The sequence below is a fragment of the Cygnus atratus genome, chromosome 1 (genome assembly GCF_013377495.2).
Source record: "Cygnus atratus isolate AKBS03 ecotype Queensland, Australia chromosome 1, CAtr_DNAZoo_HiC_assembly, whole genome shotgun sequence".
NCBI lineage: Eukaryota > Metazoa > Chordata > Aves > Anseriformes > Anatidae > Cygnus > Cygnus atratus.
This window is the reverse complement of record NC_066362.1, coordinates 164,611,567-164,633,423: the sequence shown is the minus strand read 5'-3', so window position 1 is coordinate 164,633,423 and position 21,857 is coordinate 164,611,567. Positions and strand designations below refer to the sequence as shown.

Sequence of the window (21,857 nt, the reverse complement as noted above, 5' to 3'; positions counted from 1 at the left end):
AATGGTCTCTGCCATCAAATGCTGTAATATTAGGAGCTCATTACCTGTAATGCAACATATTGCTATGAGTGGTGGGAAATGGAGCCTTTGTAAGTCTTACTTCCAGTTTAGTGACTTGGTGCACGTACAGTGTATTTCAAGTATCCTAATATAATTATTTATGTGTGTTTATATTCCTTTAAATGTTGAGACTTAAGGAAAAAAAAATCCTTTAAAAATATTTTTAGCCTGATGTGGCAGTTCTTTAGGGCTGCTTCTACTGCTTACTCACTCTCACTTCTTAAAATGCCTTTGTAGATTTAAATATTTTTTTTAGAAAACTAAACATAATAGTATTCAGGAGCTTTACAGTCTTTGAACATGTAAAACCAATTGAGTTCCCTTAAACTAATCTTTCCCCTTGAAAATTATTCCAAATTGAGAGAATAACATATTTCTACAGCTGAAGTCAGTGAACTCAGCTTTACTTTCTGCAACTTCCACCTAATGGTTTATTTCTTACATAACTGTCACTAGATAACATTAGAATTTTGAAATGCTGCAATTCATGTTAAGTGCCATAGCTTATTGGGAACCGGTGCCATGACTTCTTTTTTTCCAGACTCTGTATGTGACACTAATTGCCTCGATGGTGTCTTTTGACCCTGTTAAATGCTAGTTTCTGCACAATTTCTTTTGCTCATTGCCAATCTGTTTACTTGTTAACAAGCTACGTAAACCTGGTGAAATGGCTTGGGAAAACGTGGATGTGAAAGGAGGAGATATAAAAGCTAGGGAATGTGGAGACAGGAGAGAAGATGCAGTCAGAAGGCTGTTGGTTCCCCAAACCGCGTATGTGTGAGTGTGGGTGTATGTGCAAAAGGGGGGGGGGGGGGGGAGGAGGGGAGTTGGTGAGTGTTTTTGACTGCAGCTTGCTCAAACCATGTCTTGGTATGTTGCTGAAAGTACAGCTTCCAGTAAAGACTGAAAAATTCAAAAGATTGAAAAATCTCCATTAATAACAAGAAATGACTTCCACGCATGAATAACCTCTCTAAACATGTGAAAGCAATTATATCTGAAGCATTTCCCTGTTGTGTGCTTATTCTTTCTATCCGGTGCCTTTTTCCTTGTGCCGAATGTGGTTACAAAACCTTGTCGTTAGATCTCTGGCTTGCTCGTGGTTCTGACCATCCACTTTGGAGAACCGTGTGTATTTACACTGTTAACGATTTAAACTATATGAAAACTCAAAGTATTAAATGCACCCAGAATTACTAGTAAAGCAGTCTATGTGTAATCTAGGACTGAAATGTGCTTTGGTTTGGGACGTTTCATTTGGTATCTCTGTCTCTCTCTGCCACCTACATAAATAATTGCAACAGAGACTAGCTTGCAAATAGAAGAGGAGTTGTTACATTTTTCTTAATTGCTGTAAGCAAAGATACTGCACTGTTTAAAGTCCTTCCTACAAAACAAGTGCTAATGAACTAAAAGCTTGCACTGAAACTTGCAGCATATACTCCCTGGCCTGGAATTACAATAATAATAAAATTGGGCTATAAACTTGGGAAATACAACCATCAAGCTTGCATTTATCTTTTCTTTTACATGAACAAGAATAAGGTATTTAAAGATTCAATTACAACAAAGTGGATACATTAGTTAAAAATACTAAGATAATAACATTCTAGACAAATGTGATTTTAGTACCTCTACAGCAAAAATGTATTCTTTTAATGCTTTCTCTACGTTTTCCCTAGACAAATGTGATCTTAGTATATGTTGATATACCTTTATCTGTTGATATTTCAAGTAATGTTTCTATTTTAACTGAAAATGCATGAAAACGTTTTTTTCCTTGTTCATTTGTAACCCAAGTGCTGCTGTTGTCATAAACTGTTTTCCTTCCATAGCCAAAACAATGGTATGGAGAGATTTCACATAGTTCTTCAGCTGCTTTTTTTTTTTTAATTGTCCCAACTCAAAGTTCTTTGTGATAGCATGTGGCCAGCCATCTCATGAGTCATGTACTGCCCGTCTCATTAGGGTGCTGAATCGCTGGATCTTTGGGTACGCTAAGCCTCAAGAATCTGAATGAAGTCCAGATGTTGTCCTTATCTTATCTCCAGTATTCTGTGGATAGACAGATTTGAATCTGTGGATGCTGGGAACCCACAGGTCAATAGCTATAGGAGTTTGGGGGCTGGGGAGAGGCGGTTTGCTGTGTAAGGGGGTTATGGTGGGGGGTACATTTTCATTTTTAGTGCCATATTAAAGCACAAAGTTATTTGGGATGCTTTCTAAACGCAAACCTTTCACTTGGCATGAAGGGGGAAAGGAGGCTTTGGTGCAATTTCAGGGCTGCTTGAGTAGCCCTACAAAACCTTCTGTTCATACGTTGTGCATGCTGTTGTACTGTTTTCTAAGCTGTTTTGTTGCTGATATTTTTCTAGCCTTTTTATTTCAGCCTCCTAAGGAGTTGTTCAGAACACATTGATTTTTCTACCCAGGGCAACGTCTCTGTCTTGTGTTACCCAGGTTGACACTATATAGAAGCCCAGCTGAGACTCAGCTATTCATGGATTCATTTATCTTTTGATCACTTATTCCCTAGCTTGGAGAAGTGAACAACTTTAGGTCAGGTAACAATGAATGCTGTGAAGAAGAGGTAGATGTTACAGGGGGGAAAAAAAAAAAAAAAAACACAAGAAAAGATTAAGAAGCGACATATGAAATGACTTTTACAATAGGTGAGCTCAAAATTTGGCTAGCATGAGAGCATGTACATTATGAAATATGATCATTAAAAGATATCTAACCAGTGAAAATGGAATTTTTGCTCCCTTCTTCTCTTGTTAACTCAGTAGATGACTTTTCTAGAAACTATTCCTTCATAGACTTTGTTCCCTGGGTAAGTTCACCTTTCTTTTTTTTCTATGACAAAAAAAAACAAAAACAAAAAAAACCCTGAAGTCTAGGGCATCAGCATTATGATGTGAATTACTTTGAAAAGAGAACTTTCAGAAAAACTTTTTTTTGTATGTATATAATTCAGCCTCTCTGGGCAACCTGTTCCATTGCCTTACTCACCACCCTCTGAGTCAAGAATTTCTTCCTGATATCTAATCTAAATCCACTCTCTTTCAATATAAAACCATTGCCCCTAGTCCTGTCACTACAGGCAATTGTAAAGAATTGTGGTTCAAGTTGAAGTCCAGATGCATAAATTAGGGTGGTGACTTGAGAAATGGTGTACATTTAAACTGTTTGCAGAATTTATAGGCACATCTGATTTATTTGGATATTATGATGTTATATTAATCTCAGTGACTGGATTTTTTTTCCAGAGATTGATAGTCATTCTAGTTTCAGTTCACATTTGCAAGCTTTATGTCCTACTGGAACACCTACATCCATTTACTTTATGCTGCCAATCTGCCTATACAGTGAGAATTTTTTATCACACAAACAAAATGTATGTTGTTTTTCATAGTTTGACACCTGTCAGTACAGTCACCAATATAAACAACAGTAAGCTTATTCATCTTGCTGTCACTTCTGGGATGATCTTGTTTGGGAGGGTTGGGGGTGGGGAAGCTTTACTGAGTTGCTTGATCTCAAATGTTTATGGAAAATATCCTTGCTCTTTCTGCAGTATTGTTCCCCTAAGTCAGGGATTCCCTTAAATACTGGAATAAAGACTTCATTTCCATTCCTCAGAATTTTTGGCAGAAGAAATGAAAAAGCATATAAGAAACCAGAGTGTAAGCAGCTGATGTGAAGAGATCTGTACTTCTCATACCTACAATACCAGTAAACACGCATCTCCTTGCTTTCCCCTTATCCATTGCTTTTCTTCAACTTTTGTATGTGATAAAAAAAGTTACGTGTTATTTCAAGAGTCTTGGCATGACTCTTTCAGCAGGCATACCACAATAAGACCCCATCATTATGATGATGATAGAAAATTGCAGTAAGACTTCTTCAACAATCAGTCTTTTCCTTTCATAAATGTCCGTTTGATTTGTTATCAAAGGCATTTTTGGCTGAAGATTGAAAGATTTCCACATCCTCTAAACCAAAATTATGTCTAGGGATTTGGGGTATGGGGTTAAGCAGGACAATACATCTCTGCATTAAGCAATAGAGCAGGAATTATTCCAGCTGAAAAAAACAGAAGCCTTACAGATACAAAGGGGAGCATTCACATGCACCACTGTAAATGATCAATGGCAAAAATATTAATCGGTTTCATCCTTCTTACTCTTGCTGTTATTTCCAGATATCCTGTCTGTTTTCTTCAGTGCAGTCAAACCCATCATGGGTTTTAGTAATGAATTGTGAAGAATTAAAGAGGAGGAGCTTCCTTTTGTAGAAATCCAGACATTGCTCTTCACTCATATGAAGTTGTTAGGGTTGGCAGTGTCATAAGTTCATTGCTGGGCAGTTACAAGGAAAGCCTCTGTGGGTACCACATTCTTGAGCACTTGTTAGCCTCTCAGGAGTTTGGGCCATCAACTAAATTGTGATAGGAAAGGAAGATAGCAGCATGGTTTCCTGGGCTGCTTTGAACCAGGCATCTCTCCTGCTACCAGGAATGAAATGCCAGCAGAATTCTATTATGGGTGGAAGATATAAATGCCTACTCTTCCCAGGGCCTAAAATCTCAAGGAGGTAGGTCCTGCTTGCTTCAGAAACAAGCTGCTCTTTTCCAGTGCTTGGCCTTGAGAAAGCTAGTAACCTCTCTGGTCTGGCTGTTTGCTGCAAAGACAGAGGCTTTCTACCCAGATGGTCATTAGTCTAATTTAGCCACTTCTCTGTTCAAGGTTGTGTATGCAACCCCCCAAATATGGTTCCTATCATCTTCCCTTTGGAAGGTTTTGAACAAAATAAATTGACTACTGCAGCGAACTGTGGTGATGTTAGACTTAAATTAGAGAGGAAGAAGAAATGGGGAGGAGAAAACTGGACAGAAAGTCTGCAAAGGATGACCACTACAAGCTCCTTGCTTCAAGGGATTATGGTAGTATTTTTGTTCACAGCTACTGATCAAGGACAAAAGTTCATCTCCTGCATACTTAAGAAGGGTTATAAATAGTTGTGAAAGGTGGGGCAGGACCTTTTTGCAGTACTTTGGGTGAATGCATCTGAAGTTCTCCACAAAGCTGGTGCTTATTGTCACCATCTAGAAGAACCACCAGTTCCTGCAAGAGAGGGGAAAAAACAAATGAACAAATAAATAAAAACCTACTAGTTTTGTGCTATAGGCCTCTTCCTTCCTGACAGACCCTAAAAGGCAAAATCGGTCAGGCTGACGTGTAACATGTTACTGACAACTGTAGGTAAAATGAAATGGACTCAAGATGTGTTATAAAATGTGCAATGAATTTACTTCCAGGTCCTGCCAAAAAATACAGATGCCAGAGCACTGGGAGTTTTCTGAATCCTTGCTTGTTGGCTGTGGGTGTAGTCTGTTTATCTCCTTGTGCATCTTACTGTACACAGTAACAATACAGTTTGGGAGTGATATATTGGATAGGGGTGGTTAGAGCTAAATGAGTGCTGTAAACTGAGATATGTAATGCTAGGATTATGCAATGATGGAGCCACTCACCCTGGAACCTGATCCACTTTTTTTTGTAACTGAAAAAAGAAGAAAAGGCCATTAGCAAGGTAATAATTCAGACATTGACGCATATGTGAGGTGATCTCTCCGTTCTTTAGTTTTTGGCACAGACCCAGCTCTGTGGAGGCAGGCATTGTGACAGAACCCAGGGAAACTGGCACACACAGCTGAAATGTTGCAGTAGGGACTGTACCACAATATCAGATTTTGTATCAGTGCCCCACTTTACAGAACATTAGCAATCATCTCTACAGCATGATGGTAAACTTGGCTTTTATTGCTGCAGGCTAAGCTTGGGACCTGAAGTTCATAAATCAATTTAGTGTCTTTGAGGTCACTGTCTGATTAACTTCTTGCCCAGTGGGATCCGTGTGCAATCCAGTATTAAGGCTATTTCTTTCACAAATGGTTTGGTATTTATCTTGAATCTTCCATCCCTAACCTACAGATCTACATCAGGGAGTTGCATGCTTCACACTGATGCAATTAACATTTCTCACGGATCAGTCTGTGGGGTCCTTGCTTGACTTGGGGTTGTGTGGTCTAAATGGGGCTGTATTAGAGGACCTTTGAACATGAGACCAAGAGAGTAGGACTGGCAACGTGAACTGCAGAGCAGACTAGATGGCTGGTGGGGTCTTCTGCTGTAAGGCTTTGTTCAGGCTGTGGTTTGGGCATGAAGAATGCCTCTCTTTTGGGTTTTAGCAGCTAAGAGGTTTGTGATGGAGAATCAATTAACCAGCATGCCTAGGTATGTGGTGTTGGTTTTGCACTTGATGGGGAGAGTCTAGCTTGTAGTATTTTCACCACAGCAAAATTAAGGTAAGAAATCTGCTGGTACTTTGCATTTGTGTGAGGTACATGTGGCCTATACGTATATATAGGAAGCCAATCCCCATGAAAACTTCTATAGTCCTACAGGATGGCTGCCTGTCCTGGGAAGCCATTCGAATAGGTGTAAATCATGGAAGCAATTTGATGTGAACTCCATTAGCATGATTTCTTAACGCTGCAAGATCTTGCCATTCTTAATGGCTTTTAAGGCAAAAAAAGGCCCGTTATGATCAGCTATATTTGGCGTTTAGTAGGACAAGTTGAAATGTACTCGGTGTTACTTTTGGTACTGAGACATATAATTAGTGTATTCTTTTGTGCTATGTGTTTTTTGTTCATTCCTTCATGATTTTGATGTCATGACATCTTTTGAATGGTTTCTTTGTTTACTTCTTCTTGATTTGCTTCCTAAATAAATCATAGCAAACCTGAAGTTAAATTAGCCCTCTGCATGTGTGTGTGTAAAGTCTTGATTTACATGCTGTTTGAAGTAAATTGCATAGACCTAGCAATTGCAAGTTACCAAAGTATTAGGGGACGCTTTCCTACAAAATTGAAATCAAACTGTTTTACTGCAGCAATTAAATGTGATTTATGATATAGTCTTTAATTATGTCATTGCCTTCTTTCCTTCAAAACAGAAGGAAGCAAAATGCATTCAGCTGAAGGAAGGAGAGAAAAAAAGACAAAGAGATTATGTTCAGACATGGATAAAAATCGCTTTTGGGAGATGTTTCTTTTATTGTTTGGTGGATCACATGGCCTAAGTGGTTGAAAAATTATTCAAAATCAATTATGTCTATTACATAAGAATACCACACCCAGTATAAGCAGTTTTAATGAATAAACAATGACTCACAAATTATAGACATTCTTTGAAGAGGTAGTATCTCGGGTGCGATTCACTTTGTCTTACTTAAGCCGTTAAAATTTGGGGACATCTGAGCTGGTCAATGGTTTTCAATTTTTTAATGGTATCTTTTTCCTATGTAGACTACAATATTACAGTTGTGTTTGATGCCTTGCAGTGGGTATAAGCTGGATAAAAGTCCCTTGCAAGAAATGTTCTCTCTATGAAACCTGAGTTTAAAACAGAGTACTACTTTTTTCTGACATCAACAAATTCAAGGTATTGTGCAACTTGGAAAATGTTTCAGTTTCAAGCCATCAGTATTAAATTGTTCCTTAAGAATACCTCTTAACTACTTAATTATTAGTTGATCTTTAAAAGTCAATATTAATAAAGCTGAACTTGGCAGTATTGATGCTTTTATTTTAACGTCAACAAACCAGGTAGTCTCCAAAATCTGCTAGTTGCAAGATCAGTCTGACAGCTCCATCCTGTATACCAAATCAATGTTGATTGCCACAGTGGCTGCACAAATAACTTAGTCAAAAGGCTTTCAGTGTGATATCCTCTAATCTTAATGTAATTTTAAGAGGTCTGTAAGGCTAACACTAGCGTCTACAATCTTGTGCTGAAGTTGGACTCCTGTGGTTCAAGGATGGCCTTGACTTATCTGAGTTGATCCATCTTAAAACTTTGTAACAGTCAAAAATATTCCACACCTTGTTCTGGATAAGTTTTTGTTGTTGTTCTGTTTTGTTTTTTGAATTGCTTAGAAATAACTTTAGGAAATGAAAACGTGCTATGAAAATGTGATTATGCATTGCAGTGTGACACTCCTGTGGAGGAGCTATGCTGAAGTTTAATGTGTCTTCAGTGACACATCTTCCTTGGCTTCTTGAGAATAATTTTTTAGGACTGACCTCCGTAGTTTCCTTGCAAAATTACAACTGCATGTATTTCAGCATAATGGTTATTTGCTGGTACATATGTCATTGCAGTTTTGGAATGGGCCAAACTCTGGTCAGCTACCTTAGGTGAAAGAAACATCCCACTGTCTATTGCTTGTGTGACTTAAGAGTGTTTAAAAAAAAAAAATACTGTGCAGTTCCACAGATGTCTGAGAAAACTCTAAAACGAGAATAACTTTTTGACTCTAAGAATTGATTGGAGTCCTAGAAAAGAACTTAAACCCATTAGATTATTTTTGTAACATCTAGTTTTGTTCTCAATAGAAGGATTGAAGTTCAAGTTTTTGAAATTAAAAAATACCGTATGTAAAAACTAACTGCTTAATTCTAGGTTTTCTAGTGGTAGCATGCATTCCTTTAGCAATTTAGGGAAAAATGAAATGGTGATAATTTAGCAGCTCCTTAAAGAGCTGTGTCCTCTCCTTTGCTCTTTTACCAAGCACTGTTCATTTGTTCCAACACTAATTTCTTTAATTACTGTGGTAACCAGTAACTTTGGTCTGGATGCACACGGATGCCACAGCACTTTTTAATTGTGTGCCTGAAGTCCTGCTCAGTGATGGAGATGGTCAGGATCCTCAGAAGAAGGCTTGTAATAAGCTTGTGACTGACCTGGAGACCTCTGAGCTTAGCAAAAATAAATGCCTTTCTTAGCATTTGATTTCTGTACTCAACTGAGATAAAATGCTTTTGGGCCGTTCTGGAAATTTTGTGTCCTTCCTGATTTGTGTGTGTGTTACTAATCTGAGTGTTGATAAGAAATCGGTTGCTTGTTCACTTCAACGGACTTGTGCAGAGGGGGAATCTAGTAAGAAGAATCTCAATGAGTTCAGGCTTGAGAAGGGTACTGCGTTGATGGTCTCTTTTGAGATGGAGTGGGGTAATGCCAGAAGCAAATTTCTTTTGTGGAAAAGAGCTTTGCTGTAAACCTGTAGGCAATGTTTCTGGCATCAGGTATCTTAAGTCCTTTGTAAGACATTGTTCTTGTGTTCTTGTTCACTGCTTTTCACCCCGTATATATAAAGTAGCCCCACTAGTATAGTCTTACCACTTGCCAGCTAATGGGAATTGATGTGCATGTGGTAACAAAGACATGCCAGAGTGGTTCCTTAGTCACACTGCCTTAGGTGCAAGTGCCAGGGGAAAAAAAAATATTTCATGCCAGATATCATGAGTGTACAAGCTGTAAAATGAAGTAGGAGATAAAAGACTTTCTTAGCACTTCTGTTTCAAATTTAATTTATGCTTTTCGGTATAGCTGGTATTGCTTTAGAATACAACAATAAGTATTCCCACAGAACTTAGCTGAAGATTGTGTTGCAATAGAGGAAACTGTTTGAAGATGTTGAATCTGACTTCTTTTGAGGCACAAAGAACTGTTTTTAAAAAGACTTTTTAAAAGTTTAATATTTAAAAAAAAAAAAAAGAATATGAACTACGTGTTGAACTGTTCTCAGATGTTCTTGCTAGTCCTGATTTTGTATGCATGTGTCAAATTAACTCTTAATTATTATTTTTATAGACAGTTACTGGGAAAAGCTTTGAAACCAAAGACTTTCGAGCAGCTCTAGAAAATGGAGTCCTGTTGTGCGAGTGAGTATTGACTTACCTATGCTAAAATGCTTCAGTTAGCTGGCCTCTTCCCTTCTTGGCCTGTTGGAATTTTTTAAGTAACAAAAATATTGTGAAGTAAGCATATAAAAATATATATTGTTTGAAAGCTGTTCTTCCTTCCCATGGCAAATATCTGCTTTCTAGATCTAAACATTCCATGTGTTGTCCAACACACTTCCTTGTGTCTTAGCTGGAACATTGTGCTAATCCTCTGGCGTGTTGATTAATTATTTTGGCTGTAATGCTTGTGGCATCACTGGACTTGCTCTTCAGCTTATGCATGGCTGTGATCAAGATACTCAGTTACTTGTCAGCCCGGTGGTGGTGGTTTCCCTGCTTCTCCACAAGAAATTGTTGTAAACTCCATGTGCTAGCTGTTCTCTAAATCCTGAAAGAGAGTTATTCCTCACAGAGAACTTGACACCCATAGAACATTTCTTTTAAAAAGTACTTAATTTCAGAAGTGAAGGTTATGAAATTGTAAATTAAAAATAGCATGCAGGCCTCTGATTTCATGTGTCTACTACTTACCAGTATTGCTCTTCAGCATAAAATATGAGAGGGGTTATTTTGCCGTCTTATAATTATATCCAAGTACATCAATACCATAAAATCTATTGGATGTTACTTGACATATTTTATAAGCTGTTGTTTTTGTTTGTTTTTAATTAAAAAAAAAAAGTACTTTAGAATGATAAAAGTAAATAGGTTGGATATTAGTGTCATGTACATACATATACATAAAAAACAAACAAACAAACAAAAAAAAAGAGTGGTTTGGGTTGGAAGGAACCTTTTAAAGACCATCCAGTTCCAACCCGCTGCCATGGGCATGGACACTTCACACCAGATCAGGTTGAAATATGTGTTCTTGTATGTGCATGTGCAGCCCAGGTTTCAGTATCTTCTAGACTGAATTAGTTATCGCTTTCAACAACAAACAGTACTCTGACCTCAACTTTTTCTAGAGTGTTTTCTCAAAAAAAAAAAAAAATAGCTTCTTTCTATTTATATGTCATAGACTTAGCAGTAATGGAACTTGTCTGGTTTCGTTGGTAGACTGAGTCAGAGGTATAAAACATCCACTCATCAGGTCGCTTCAACATGTCTGTAATTTTCATCTGTACTTACTAGGATAGGTTTCCAGGACTGGAAGCAGTGCTAACTCCTTATGGTTTAAGGAAAAGAAGGTGTAAATGTAATTAGACTGTCAGTATAGAGAAATCCTATTAGAGGTCTGCATGTGATGCTTAAAAAATACTTTGAATCTCAGAGACTCTTAGATCAGTTCAACCAAGCCAACTTCCAGAAAATATTTATAAGGGTACAGTTCTGAGTTATTATTTTTAGCGTATATCACAAATAACCAAAGTAAATGAAAAAATGCAACATTTCTGTATCTTTCCTTCTGTTAATGTTATTGCATTTCCTGTTTGTTCTATTTTTTCTCCTTTGGGCACATCACCTTTCAGACTATCTTGCTAGTTGCTTCTGCAGTTAACTTTGTGATGCGAAGGAGGCAATATATTTTTAAGATTAAATGATGTTTTAGGGATGGACACCGTATTTTTGTTACTTGTGTAATCAAATGTGTAGTAGACTGAATCTGGTAACAGAATAGCTTATACTTTAAGTTATTTCTTTAGGTATGTACTTATTGGGGTGTGTGTGTATAGTATTCAGCTGTAACTTTTCAGTAGTGTCTTCAAGAATTGGTAATGAACTGATATATTCTAACTGTCTGATATCTTCATTGTTGACACATCTTTGGCAAAAGAATATAAGCTTCCATCTGCCAAATGTAAATCAGTTAAATTTATCTGTAATTAATAGTTACATGCAAGAAAAACATTCTATAATCTCTTCAGATGAGCAACTTGCCTTAGGAGGCATGCAACTTTTTTTTAAAGGTAAAGACATCTAATTATGCTGCACTCAATCATATAGCTGTCCTCCCATATCATAATTTTTAAATTTTACATACTTGAAGTCAAGGGATAAATGATTACCATAGAAATTCAGTGGAAATAGAGAACAGCAAAGTGTGAAACATCTTCCTATGTCCAGTTTTCACTGAAGTAGACAGAACACCGGATTTTAAATAGTGGAGACAAATTAGATGCAGCATTGTTGTTGCCTTGGTTCCCGCATGCACTGACTAGTTTAATGTCCACATACACATTATTTCTGGAGATGAATATTTGACAAACTACAGCAGACCAGACCTATGCTTTCACCTTATACTCCAAGGGTAGCCCAGTTGGCTTGATTGACCCACTTGATGACCAAGTGTGTGTAATGGTAACTGACTGATCAGTAGCTGACTGATAAATCCTTTGCTATACTATATCTTTTTACAAATATCTTTATAAATCTCTTTTACTAAATACATTAGAGGAAGAAAGACATGAAAGTTCTCCGTATTTCATGCTACCTTAAATAAAGCAAATAAAAAACATGCATTTGGAAGATTTAAGTAGTGTGTGTGTGTGTGTGTGTATATATATATATATATGAATTTCACCTCAAAAGATCACTATTTTTGTGGAAAAGTCATCAAATGTATTTTCAGTAAATAATGCAGCTGAAAAATCTCAGGACCTGTTGCCTATGTTTCTTCTTCTGCAGTCACTTAAATCTTTCTTCCGTTTCATTTATGTATACGCTTATGTATACATAAACTGTTCTTTTTGTTTATTTTCTAAATATATTTCCTACTTGAGCAAAAAATCCCTTTTCCCACAAATAGTTTTAAACTCCCATGGTATCTCCATGACTGATAACCTGGGAATAAAGGTGCAAGGAATCCTCTGCAGGATTATTTCCTAATAAACGATGTTCAAATCCTCACTGCATGACAAGATGCTCATTTGGGCTTGGGCATTCAACAGGGATGCTTTAATCTGTCCTATCTTCTCAGTTTAATTATGAATTCTATATAAAGCATGAGTGATATTATGAGATGCAATCTCCTCTGGTCAAGACTAGGAAGAAAACAAATTGTGTGTGTAAATCATATGCACCAAAAGTGATTGTTGCACACATCATACTGGTATTGGTAGCATATGAAAACTGTGACTTTCTACGCATTTATTCCTATATAGGAATATCAGAGCTTTTACACTGATCACTGAAAATTAGTGTTTTGGTACATTTTTTCATATCTTCTGTGTCTGAACTCTTATCAGAAGAAAATCTTTAAATGGGAAATTTGAGTCTGATTAACATCACCACTGATATAGCAGAAACACAAATCTTTTCCTTGCACCTATCTAGGCATTTATTTTTTATTTATTTTTTCTCACTTTGCCATTCTCAGCATCTTTATTTTTGTGACTTGTCCCATTCTTGCTTCTGTGATCTCTTATTGTTGCTTTTTGGAAATCAGCTGAAAAAAAATGACTTAAAAAATTGGACAGGGAAGGTTGTTAATGGGTTCAAATTTATGTGATTCATGTAATATAAGTGAGGAATATATGCAAAGTAGTTCTTAATAAGCAGTGATATTTATGCTTAGAGTTATGTAACAGAAAATCATATGATTTATTTTCAGTTTGATTAACAAGATCAAACCTGGCATTGTTAAGAAGATCAATCGTCTGTCAACTCCAATAGCTGGCTTGGTAAGTAATGACAGCAATTCTAGTATCTGTGGTATGATTACAAGTTCTGTTTCATTGTTTTTGATGTGTGCTCTTGCCTATTGGTCTTACATAGCCTCATAACAAAAACCTTCCAAGTGTGTAGAAGGTTAGCTCTATTTCCACTTCTAAGATTTTGCCATATATACTTTGATGTAGAATGCAAATATTACCTGTGCTGTGATATGGATCTGTATCTTTAATCAGTTTGTCACCACATGAAGCTGCATCATCCCCGTATCAGCACTGGTGGCTCCTGTGAGCAAATATATACAACTTTACCTTTCTTTATTCAAAGGCCACCATCCTATATTCTCTTCACAAACCGCTTCCTAATTTCCTCTATTAGGGAATGGGCAGAAATGTTCTTTGTAATCTGAGTATTTTTAGAAGCTGCTTCTCCCCACCCAGAGTAAAGCCTATGTTGCATTAAAATAACTCTGATTCAGAAATCTCTCTTCATGCTTCAGCTGAGGGATTTGCCGATGTTTTGGCTGTAAATCACGTCATCTAAAGAAGGGGAAAAATAATGATGGAATCACTTACATGGGAAATCTTAGACTTCCCATTTGCTATTTGGCAAACTTTCTGGTCAGAGACTGTAGGCTAATTTTTTTAGCCCTTTGACAACAGAAAAGCTTTTGAGAATAAACAAATTCAGAGTTTTCACCTTTTTTTTTTCCTAAAGAAAGAGCCTTGTTAGTTATTCCTGTTGCCAGAGTATCTATGCCTCTTAGGCAGTTCTGTGACCAGAACTGTTTAAACTCTTTTAAAGACCCAAGGTGAACAGGGACGATAAAGTAGATCCCACCTCATGGTAAACGTGCAATTTCGACATTAGAGAAAGTTACCTGAATTCTTAATAGAAGTAGAATACAATATTTCTCTATAACTTATTTTGTTTGCTCATCCCTTTAATACATCTGCTTTTGTTGGTCAGCTATGCAACTCTTCGGAGAAAGTTTTAAAGTGTATTTAACTTGGCTGGAAGTCATAAGATTGGGTTAACTTGCCATATATCATTGCACAAGCTCAGAAAGTGTATTTCCACATCAAATGAATGTACAAAGCGTTAGCTGCCTTTGTCCCAGAAAAGCTCTGGGTATTAGGTTTGTGAATAATGAATGCTGCACATTCTTCCCCTATGAGGCATCCAAAAAAAGAATTCAAATTAAACCAAAATCATTCTGGGGAAGACAGTGAGGTTATTCTATCAGTAGTTTGATTGCCTAAAGGGTCCCTAAAGTAGCCTTTAATCCAAACCAGATAAACGTAGGATAGATTTCATTTTTGTGGTGACTAAGTATTGTCTTGAATGATAAAACGCAATGTTTTCATTTTTACAAGTATTATTATTATTTTGTTTTCAGATACGAGAATTTGGAGTATTCATTAGGTGTGTAGTTTGTCTTAGTTGTGGTGCATTATTGTTCCTTCAAGTTGTTTCTAGTTCCTACAAGTCTTCAAAAATAAAAAAAAAAGCAGAGGAAGGGTGAATGAATCTCATAAACCAGGACCATCCACTGGTGGTGGTGGTGTTAAAATACCGGTTAAAGATAGTCATTGAGACAGCTCATGTTTTATGTTAACCTGTGGAAAAGGTTTTACAGAAATACTTCAATTTCAGAAGATTGATTTATTGTGGCAATAATGGGAAGGAGGGGAGACTTATTTTTCCATACTTGAGAGGAATGTGTTCAAGCTTAGGAGAGTCCCACTGTCATCACTGCATGTAAAACTCACTAAAAAAAAATATTGTTTCCTGCACTTACAGGAACACAAGCATTGGTACCTGACAGGCTCAGGATACCATGGCTGATGAACCACAAGATTTAGTTAACAGGGATGCTTTCCATCTATACTTCTGTACTTGAAATAAAAGCAGAGAATTTGTCAGTAGAAAAATAAAGTTTACAGTGCTTGCTAGGAATTAGCTGGTAGGCTTGCTTGCCATGCTCTAGAAATACTTTAATTGTTGTTACTTGCTTCTCCCACAAATCTGCTTCTAGGCTGTGTTTTCCATGGCTTCATATCCACTTCTACAGCTCTCACTTCTGCTGCATTCAGTGTCTTTTGGTCTTATGTTAATTGCTCCCCACCAAGCCTTTGAGATTTACTAATACAGTTGGTAGGGGGACTTTTTTCTTTTTGTTAAGCAGGTGTAAACTTTAACTTCAAGAGAGAGGATTTATTTCTAACAGATAAACAGATCCCCCAACTTGAATTTGAGTCTCTTGATCTTTTGATCCTGTTCTTTCAACACCTTCTTCATGGTCCTCTGGACTCATCATGATTAAGGACTCAAGTCCATTTCCTAAATATTTATTAATCTTTGGGCATCTAGCATCCATTTCTGTCCTCTTTTTTTTAGCTAAAAGGGAGAAAAATACCATTTATTTATTTTTTGACAGAATGGCAGTCTGCAGAAAACAAAAGCTTTAAAAGATGTATATATATTTTCAAGTTAATGTATTTGACTGCCATATTAGTGTGGTATTTTTCCTCCTCTTCCCTCTGAAAAGTTATGTTCACTTCAAATACTTGGCAGTGTTCTGAGCAGTGCTGAAATACAATGTTCAACAGGCGTCTTTGGTTGAATCTCTAGAAGGATTTCATTATATTGTTTCTTTGACTTCATGGTTATTTTGAAAACAAACTTATTGAGTAAAATAGGAAGTGAAAGCCTATATGAATAATAAGAGTCTGGTTTCTGTGGAATATTGTGCACTATGCTTTTTGTATTGAGGTGGAAAACTGAACTGTTTTTTGGTGTTTTTGTTTTTAATGAAGTGAATGTGTTATTAAATTGTCACTTGCTTTTGTGATACGTTAATATTTAAAAAATATAATAGCAGCTTTATATTAGCAGAATCATCTAAATTTCAAGTTCATTTTAGACAACTGAAAATAGAGATGAAAGTTAAAGCCCAATTTGAGTACACTGCTGCCTAGCAATTTTGGGTTTGGATCTCAGTGGTTTGGGTATAATCATGATGGAATGGATGAATACGCGTCTTGATTAAATGCTGAAATTAAACTTAGCATTCAGTTATCAAAAATGCTGAATTGGTACTGGGCAAACTTAAAATTTCATTAAGCTGTTACTGAAGTGCTGCTGCTCCATTTCAGAGGCATGTGTCTCCTGCTGCTTGGGTGAGATCTATCAGTCATCTTAGCTGTCTTCTTTTTTTTTAATTTTTGTTTGGAAAACTGAACTGATACACTGAGGGAAGAGGCCAAGACTAAACAAGTTGCAGGCAAGTGGTGAGAGTAGGAGGCAGAGGGCAGAACGGAACCATCTTTTGATGGTGACAAGAGGTGCTCAGGCTAGCCCAGCCCTGAAGTGAAACTCTTATTCCAATGGCAATTAGCAGGACATGACTGCTGGGAACACCTGCTCCTGCAGCAGCACATCCTAGATCCTTGTGGGTCCCTTCCAACTCAGGATATTCTATGACTCACAGAGCAGTGTACACGTTTGATTAGTGCTATATCAATCAATGTCAGCTTGCCCAGCTGAGTTGATGTGCAACCTTATTGCTGCTGCAGAGCTGCAGTGGCAGTAACAGATGCCGCTGCAGCCATCCTGGGCTCTCTTGTCATTGCTGGTCAACAATGAGTGACCAACAAAAATCAACCATGAGTGACCAACATAATGTCAGCATAGCTCTCGAGGAGGTTCCTGAGCAATGACACGTGCAGCCTTCAGGGTACAAAGGACTAATTCCAGTGGTAGCTGCAGGAGGTTGTGACTTGCTGCAGGTTGATTTTTAACAGCACACAGAGGGTGATGTGCTTGCAGGATTCCTGAAGGGAGTTTGCTTGGACATGGCTGTTTGCTTGCTTTAATTACCTTTCAAGGGACGGTGAAGGCAGTTAACACCACTAAATCTATGCTGAGAGAATGTTATTTATTGAAAACTTTGCACTTGAAATATCTTCTGGAGAATGAAGAACTGGTTTCTGCTTATCTTTCCAATTGTATAAAACACACAGTGCAAAGAGCAATCCATATTTTTTCCCTAGTACAGCAGCAAACCAGTACAGAGTAGCAGTTCATGAAGCTCTTAAGCTCTTTGGTGTTTCTAGGGGACAGAGAAAGGGTAAGGAAAAGGTCAGAGAATTGTGGAAGATGGGGTTTCATTTTGCAAGGCAATGAAAGTGCAGTCAGCCTTTAAGAAAAAAAAAAAGACACTCTTTGTGGTCCACACTTGTGTCAAATAGGCTTACATCAGGGAAATGTGATTTAAAGAAAATTCTCACATTGAAAGATCTTGCTGGGTTGATCTTATTCCCCCTGCTTGGCTCCTGTTATGGAGAAAACACTGCTTATATTGATTTTAGAACAGCACAACTTATATCTAGACAAAGAACTATAAATTTTATGCCTTGTTCTATCTATCAACATGATGCAACTGCACTTGAAATGTGGATAGCAGACAATTCACCTCACCTTCTGAAAAACTGCCTTGCACTAAAGAGCAATCCTGGCTTCTCTGTTCCCTCCTTTCTTTCAAACGTTGTACATTAAATGACCATTTCAACATGGTTTGTTGATGCTTCATTCCTTTTGCTGTTTCCCTAGCCTAGTGTTACTCCAAAGTTTCTGATGAAGGTGAAAAAGTAATCCCCAAAGACCTTTTCACTTTCCTTTTATCCAAGGTGAAGTTTTTTCTTAAAAACAAAACAAACCCCACAACTTTTTACTCCTAACAACAAGAACATTGTTTTTCTTGATGTATGGTATTTCTTTCTTTCTTTCTTTTTTAATGATTCTCCCCTTTAGTATTGAAATAGACAGGAAGAAAAAGAGAGGGAAATCTTGAATCTTGCAGCTTCAGGATGTTACTAAATAAAAAGTTGCAAGCTGATTTTGTTTGGAGTTCTCAGGGAAAAATATAATGAATGCTTTGTGGAACACCAACCCCCCCCCCCCCCCCCCCCCCCCCCCCCCCCCAAAAAAAAAAAGTTTCTCAGTAAGTATGTGTTTCCTACTTTTCAGCTTGAATCCCAACATGTGAGATGGTTTGCATATAATCACACCAGGGAGAGGACTTTGGCCTGACAACACGTTTTCCAACAGGGTTCTGTTGAGTGTTTTGAGATACATCTCTCGTTGTAGTGCCTTTGTTCCCGAGAAACCTCAAATTTCCAGCTTAGTTGGCTGAACACAAAGAGACTGAACTGGGGTGGAAGTCAGAAATCATGAGACAGTGAGAAGATGAATGAGTTCTGTGTAGCATAAGGCAACCTTGACATACCTGTCAGAATAATTTGTTTTGCTCATTGCTCAGGAGAAACAGCTGTATAGTCTGTAGCAATGCGAGGTTTTTAATAAATGTAAGCTTCCATCTGAGACCTGGTGGTGAAGAAAAAGTCAGTACCTCCTTTGGAAAAAAAAAAGGTAGCTAATGGGAATCCTGCCTTGCAGTGTCCTGACCTGGGCTCTTAAGACCATCTGTCTTTCCTCACAACTAGCATTAATAAGGTGGAAGTGCAATGCTTTGCTCTGCCCTGTGGTCAGGAAGAGTATCATCACATCAGAGGCATGGAGGCTGTGGTCAAACCACAGGGCAGAGTAGAGAGCTACTTTTTTTTCAGAATTGTAGATGAAATGCCATCAGCACTTTTTTTTAAAGCTCACTCCTCATTTCAAATGAGCAGAGATGTTGCTCACTAACTCTCTGGATGAGAGCTGGATGAACATGAGCACTGAACATCATCTTCATGAATTTTGTTTCCCTTTTATATAAGAAAACTGCTCATCAGTAGGCAGGTTTGAACCAGGTAGTCCCAGGTTTAAACATGTGCATCTGAAAAACTGTAGAGTGGGATTTTTTTGTTGTTCTACTGTGCAACTGGGGTTGCTTTAAGGTGAAGAGTGTCTTGCTAGTTTTCCAAGTAGTATTTTTCAAACTCTTAAGTTCCTAGTTCACCCAGGCCCAACATGCCCTTCTGACAAGTGCTACTCAAACATCATTCCATCTCTCCTTTAATACAATCTAATATAACAGCACTATGTTATTTAGTGTATTTATTTTATACATCAGAAGGAATTAATTCCACTTGCACCAAAACAGCCACCTGAAAAAGAGAGGGAGAGCCACCTTGTTATGGAGATCATCAACATATAACTCCTAAACCAGTAAAGTAGGGAGTAATAAAGGGAAGAAGGGAGAAATATGAAAGAAAATTAAATTATACCAAAATAAAAGGGAGATAAAGACAAGGGTGGAGAAGATAAAAAATGCTGCCACTAAAAAATATTTTTCTGAGCCTTTGTGCCTAATGCTTTGCAAACCTTGGAGACGCCCTGGTACTTCCTTATCAGTTGTCATCAGGTATAGCTGGCCAAAATTTTCTGTGGGAATGTTTTCTTGACACAGTTTTTTTTCCTTGTTGGAGGAAAACGGGAATGTCAAGAAGAAGAGATTTTTCACTCTGCTGTAGGACATCTTAAAACAATTTTTTTTGAGATAAAATCCATACAACACTGAAACAATCTTCATTTTCATTTTGTGTGTTTTTTTTGGGATTTGGCACTCTAGATTACATAAACTCAAATTAGTTATGTTTTCCACTTAGAAAAATTTAAAAAATGATGGCAATATATCAGTATGTTCTTACAGAGAATTTTAAAAGCAACTCTACTTTTCAATTATTTTGGAGTCATTCCTTCATGCTGAAAATCTTGACTGTATTCATTTTCTCCTACTTCTCAATTCCTTGTTTTTTAGTATAGCCTTTACACAGGTCTGTGGTTTCTGTCTCCTTGTATTTTGCTTTTTCTTAAAAAAAAAAAGTTATTTCAGCTTTTTTAGTATCTTAGTCAATTTGCAAATCAGAAGTTTAATAGTATGGACTACATTAGTAATATTAATACTAGCTTGTGTGGTATGAGAGAATAAATATATGGGAAACTCTTCTTCATTCTATTCCTTATGGAAAATGTGGAGAGGCAAATGCACAAATATATGGAATAAGCTGCATAACAGCTACTGTTGTTTATTTGGCCTTGCTACCAAAAAAAAATAAAGGCTCAAACCTGGATAGAATTGCTGGTAGTGCAGCAGCTAACAGTATCCCAAATCTCTCATAAGAAATAGTTAGCCTCGTAAATTTTGGTTGGGAGCTGACTAATGAGTTAATAAGCATTTGACTTGCTCTGCTTGCTCGTCTGTTTCTTTTTGCACTGACAAGAGGGCTGGACGTGCTGAGGGAACATTATACTGAGTGATGCGGAACGTTGCTTTTTCTCCTGAAGGTTTAAGAAACCTTTCTGACAAGTACCAGGGTGTGTCGTAGCTAATGTGGCCACAAGCTCTGCCTCAAGTCCTGCCTCCATTGCACTGCCTCTCCCTCATGGCTGATCTGTCTTGTGAGTTCGATTCCTCTTTGGACTGTAAATTCGGAGGTAGAGGTTGTGTGTGTACACAGCACTCTTGCAAAGAATGAAGTTGCACAAGTACTATATGATGTGCTTCACCTGCAAGCTGATTAGTCCGATGTTGCCTTTTTGTAAGGCAAGGCACAAGATGATACAAACCTTTTTCAGAAAAAAATAATAATTTTAATGTGAAAACAAAAGGCAGAAGGCTTAACCACCTACTTTTCGGATGAATATGCACAGCAAGTTGTTGGAGAATTCAAAAGATGAGTGTTTAAGAGACTTCTATCTACTTGGTGCAATCTTTGCTTACATGAATGGAGTTTTACAGTAACAATTTCTTGTTTCTTGTGACTTCTGTCCATACTTCAATGTGTTTAAAAGTTGAGAGGAATGGGGAGAAAGTGAATTTGGTTTGATGGAACTTGTGCTGTTCATCCACCTCCCATCACATCTGCTTTCCTTCATAAGGCACCCTGCAAATTTTTAGGCAGACTTAGTAACACTTCAGATGACAGAAATTATCAGTTTCCCCTTTATAGTAGTAATCTATCTCTCAACATCCCTTTCATGCTGCAGGTAACAAAATACTTCTCAAAACTGTTATTTTCCTTTTTCCTGTGGGAGGCAAGATATTTTAAATAAAGAAATGTTAATTGCAAGGAAGGACAGTGTAATTCTAAGCAATCATATTTTACTATGCCTTAAAAAATTTGAGGCAAAGTTCTCGAGGCCTTTTTTTTCCCTTCTCTCCTTTGTATATTTCAGCTTTATGCCTAGCGTGAAACCTGTCTGCTCTGGCAAATTACACAGTTCATCAAATATTGAAGAGTGTTTTAATGTGGTATGTTTATGGCATTGTTTCCAGTAAGTGCAATAACATCTCCAGACTTTTAAAAAGCTTGAACTAGGTGAGGGCTTCTACATGACTGTTACCAAATAGGTGACTAGGATA

At 37.4% G+C, this 21,857-nt stretch overlaps 1 protein-coding gene across 11 annotated transcripts in view; it reads left to right on the top strand.

Annotated features, from left to right (window-relative positions):
- Positions 1-21,857, top strand: part of LMO7 (LIM domain 7) — a 130,646-nt gene that overhangs the window by 24,467 nt on the left and 84,322 nt on the right. For 10 of the 11 annotated variants that reach the window (XM_050708858.1, XM_035561219.2, XM_035561218.2 and 7 more), the window contains exons 2-3: positions 9,783-9,853; positions 13,428-13,497. In XM_050708858.1, the coding sequence (XP_050564815.1) occupies positions 9,783-9,853; positions 13,428-13,497 (141 nt within the window). Of the gene's footprint in view, positions 1-812; positions 832-9,782; positions 9,854-13,427; positions 13,498-21,857 lie in introns of those variants that run through there. The other variant, XM_050708843.1, reaches the window with a different exon arrangement.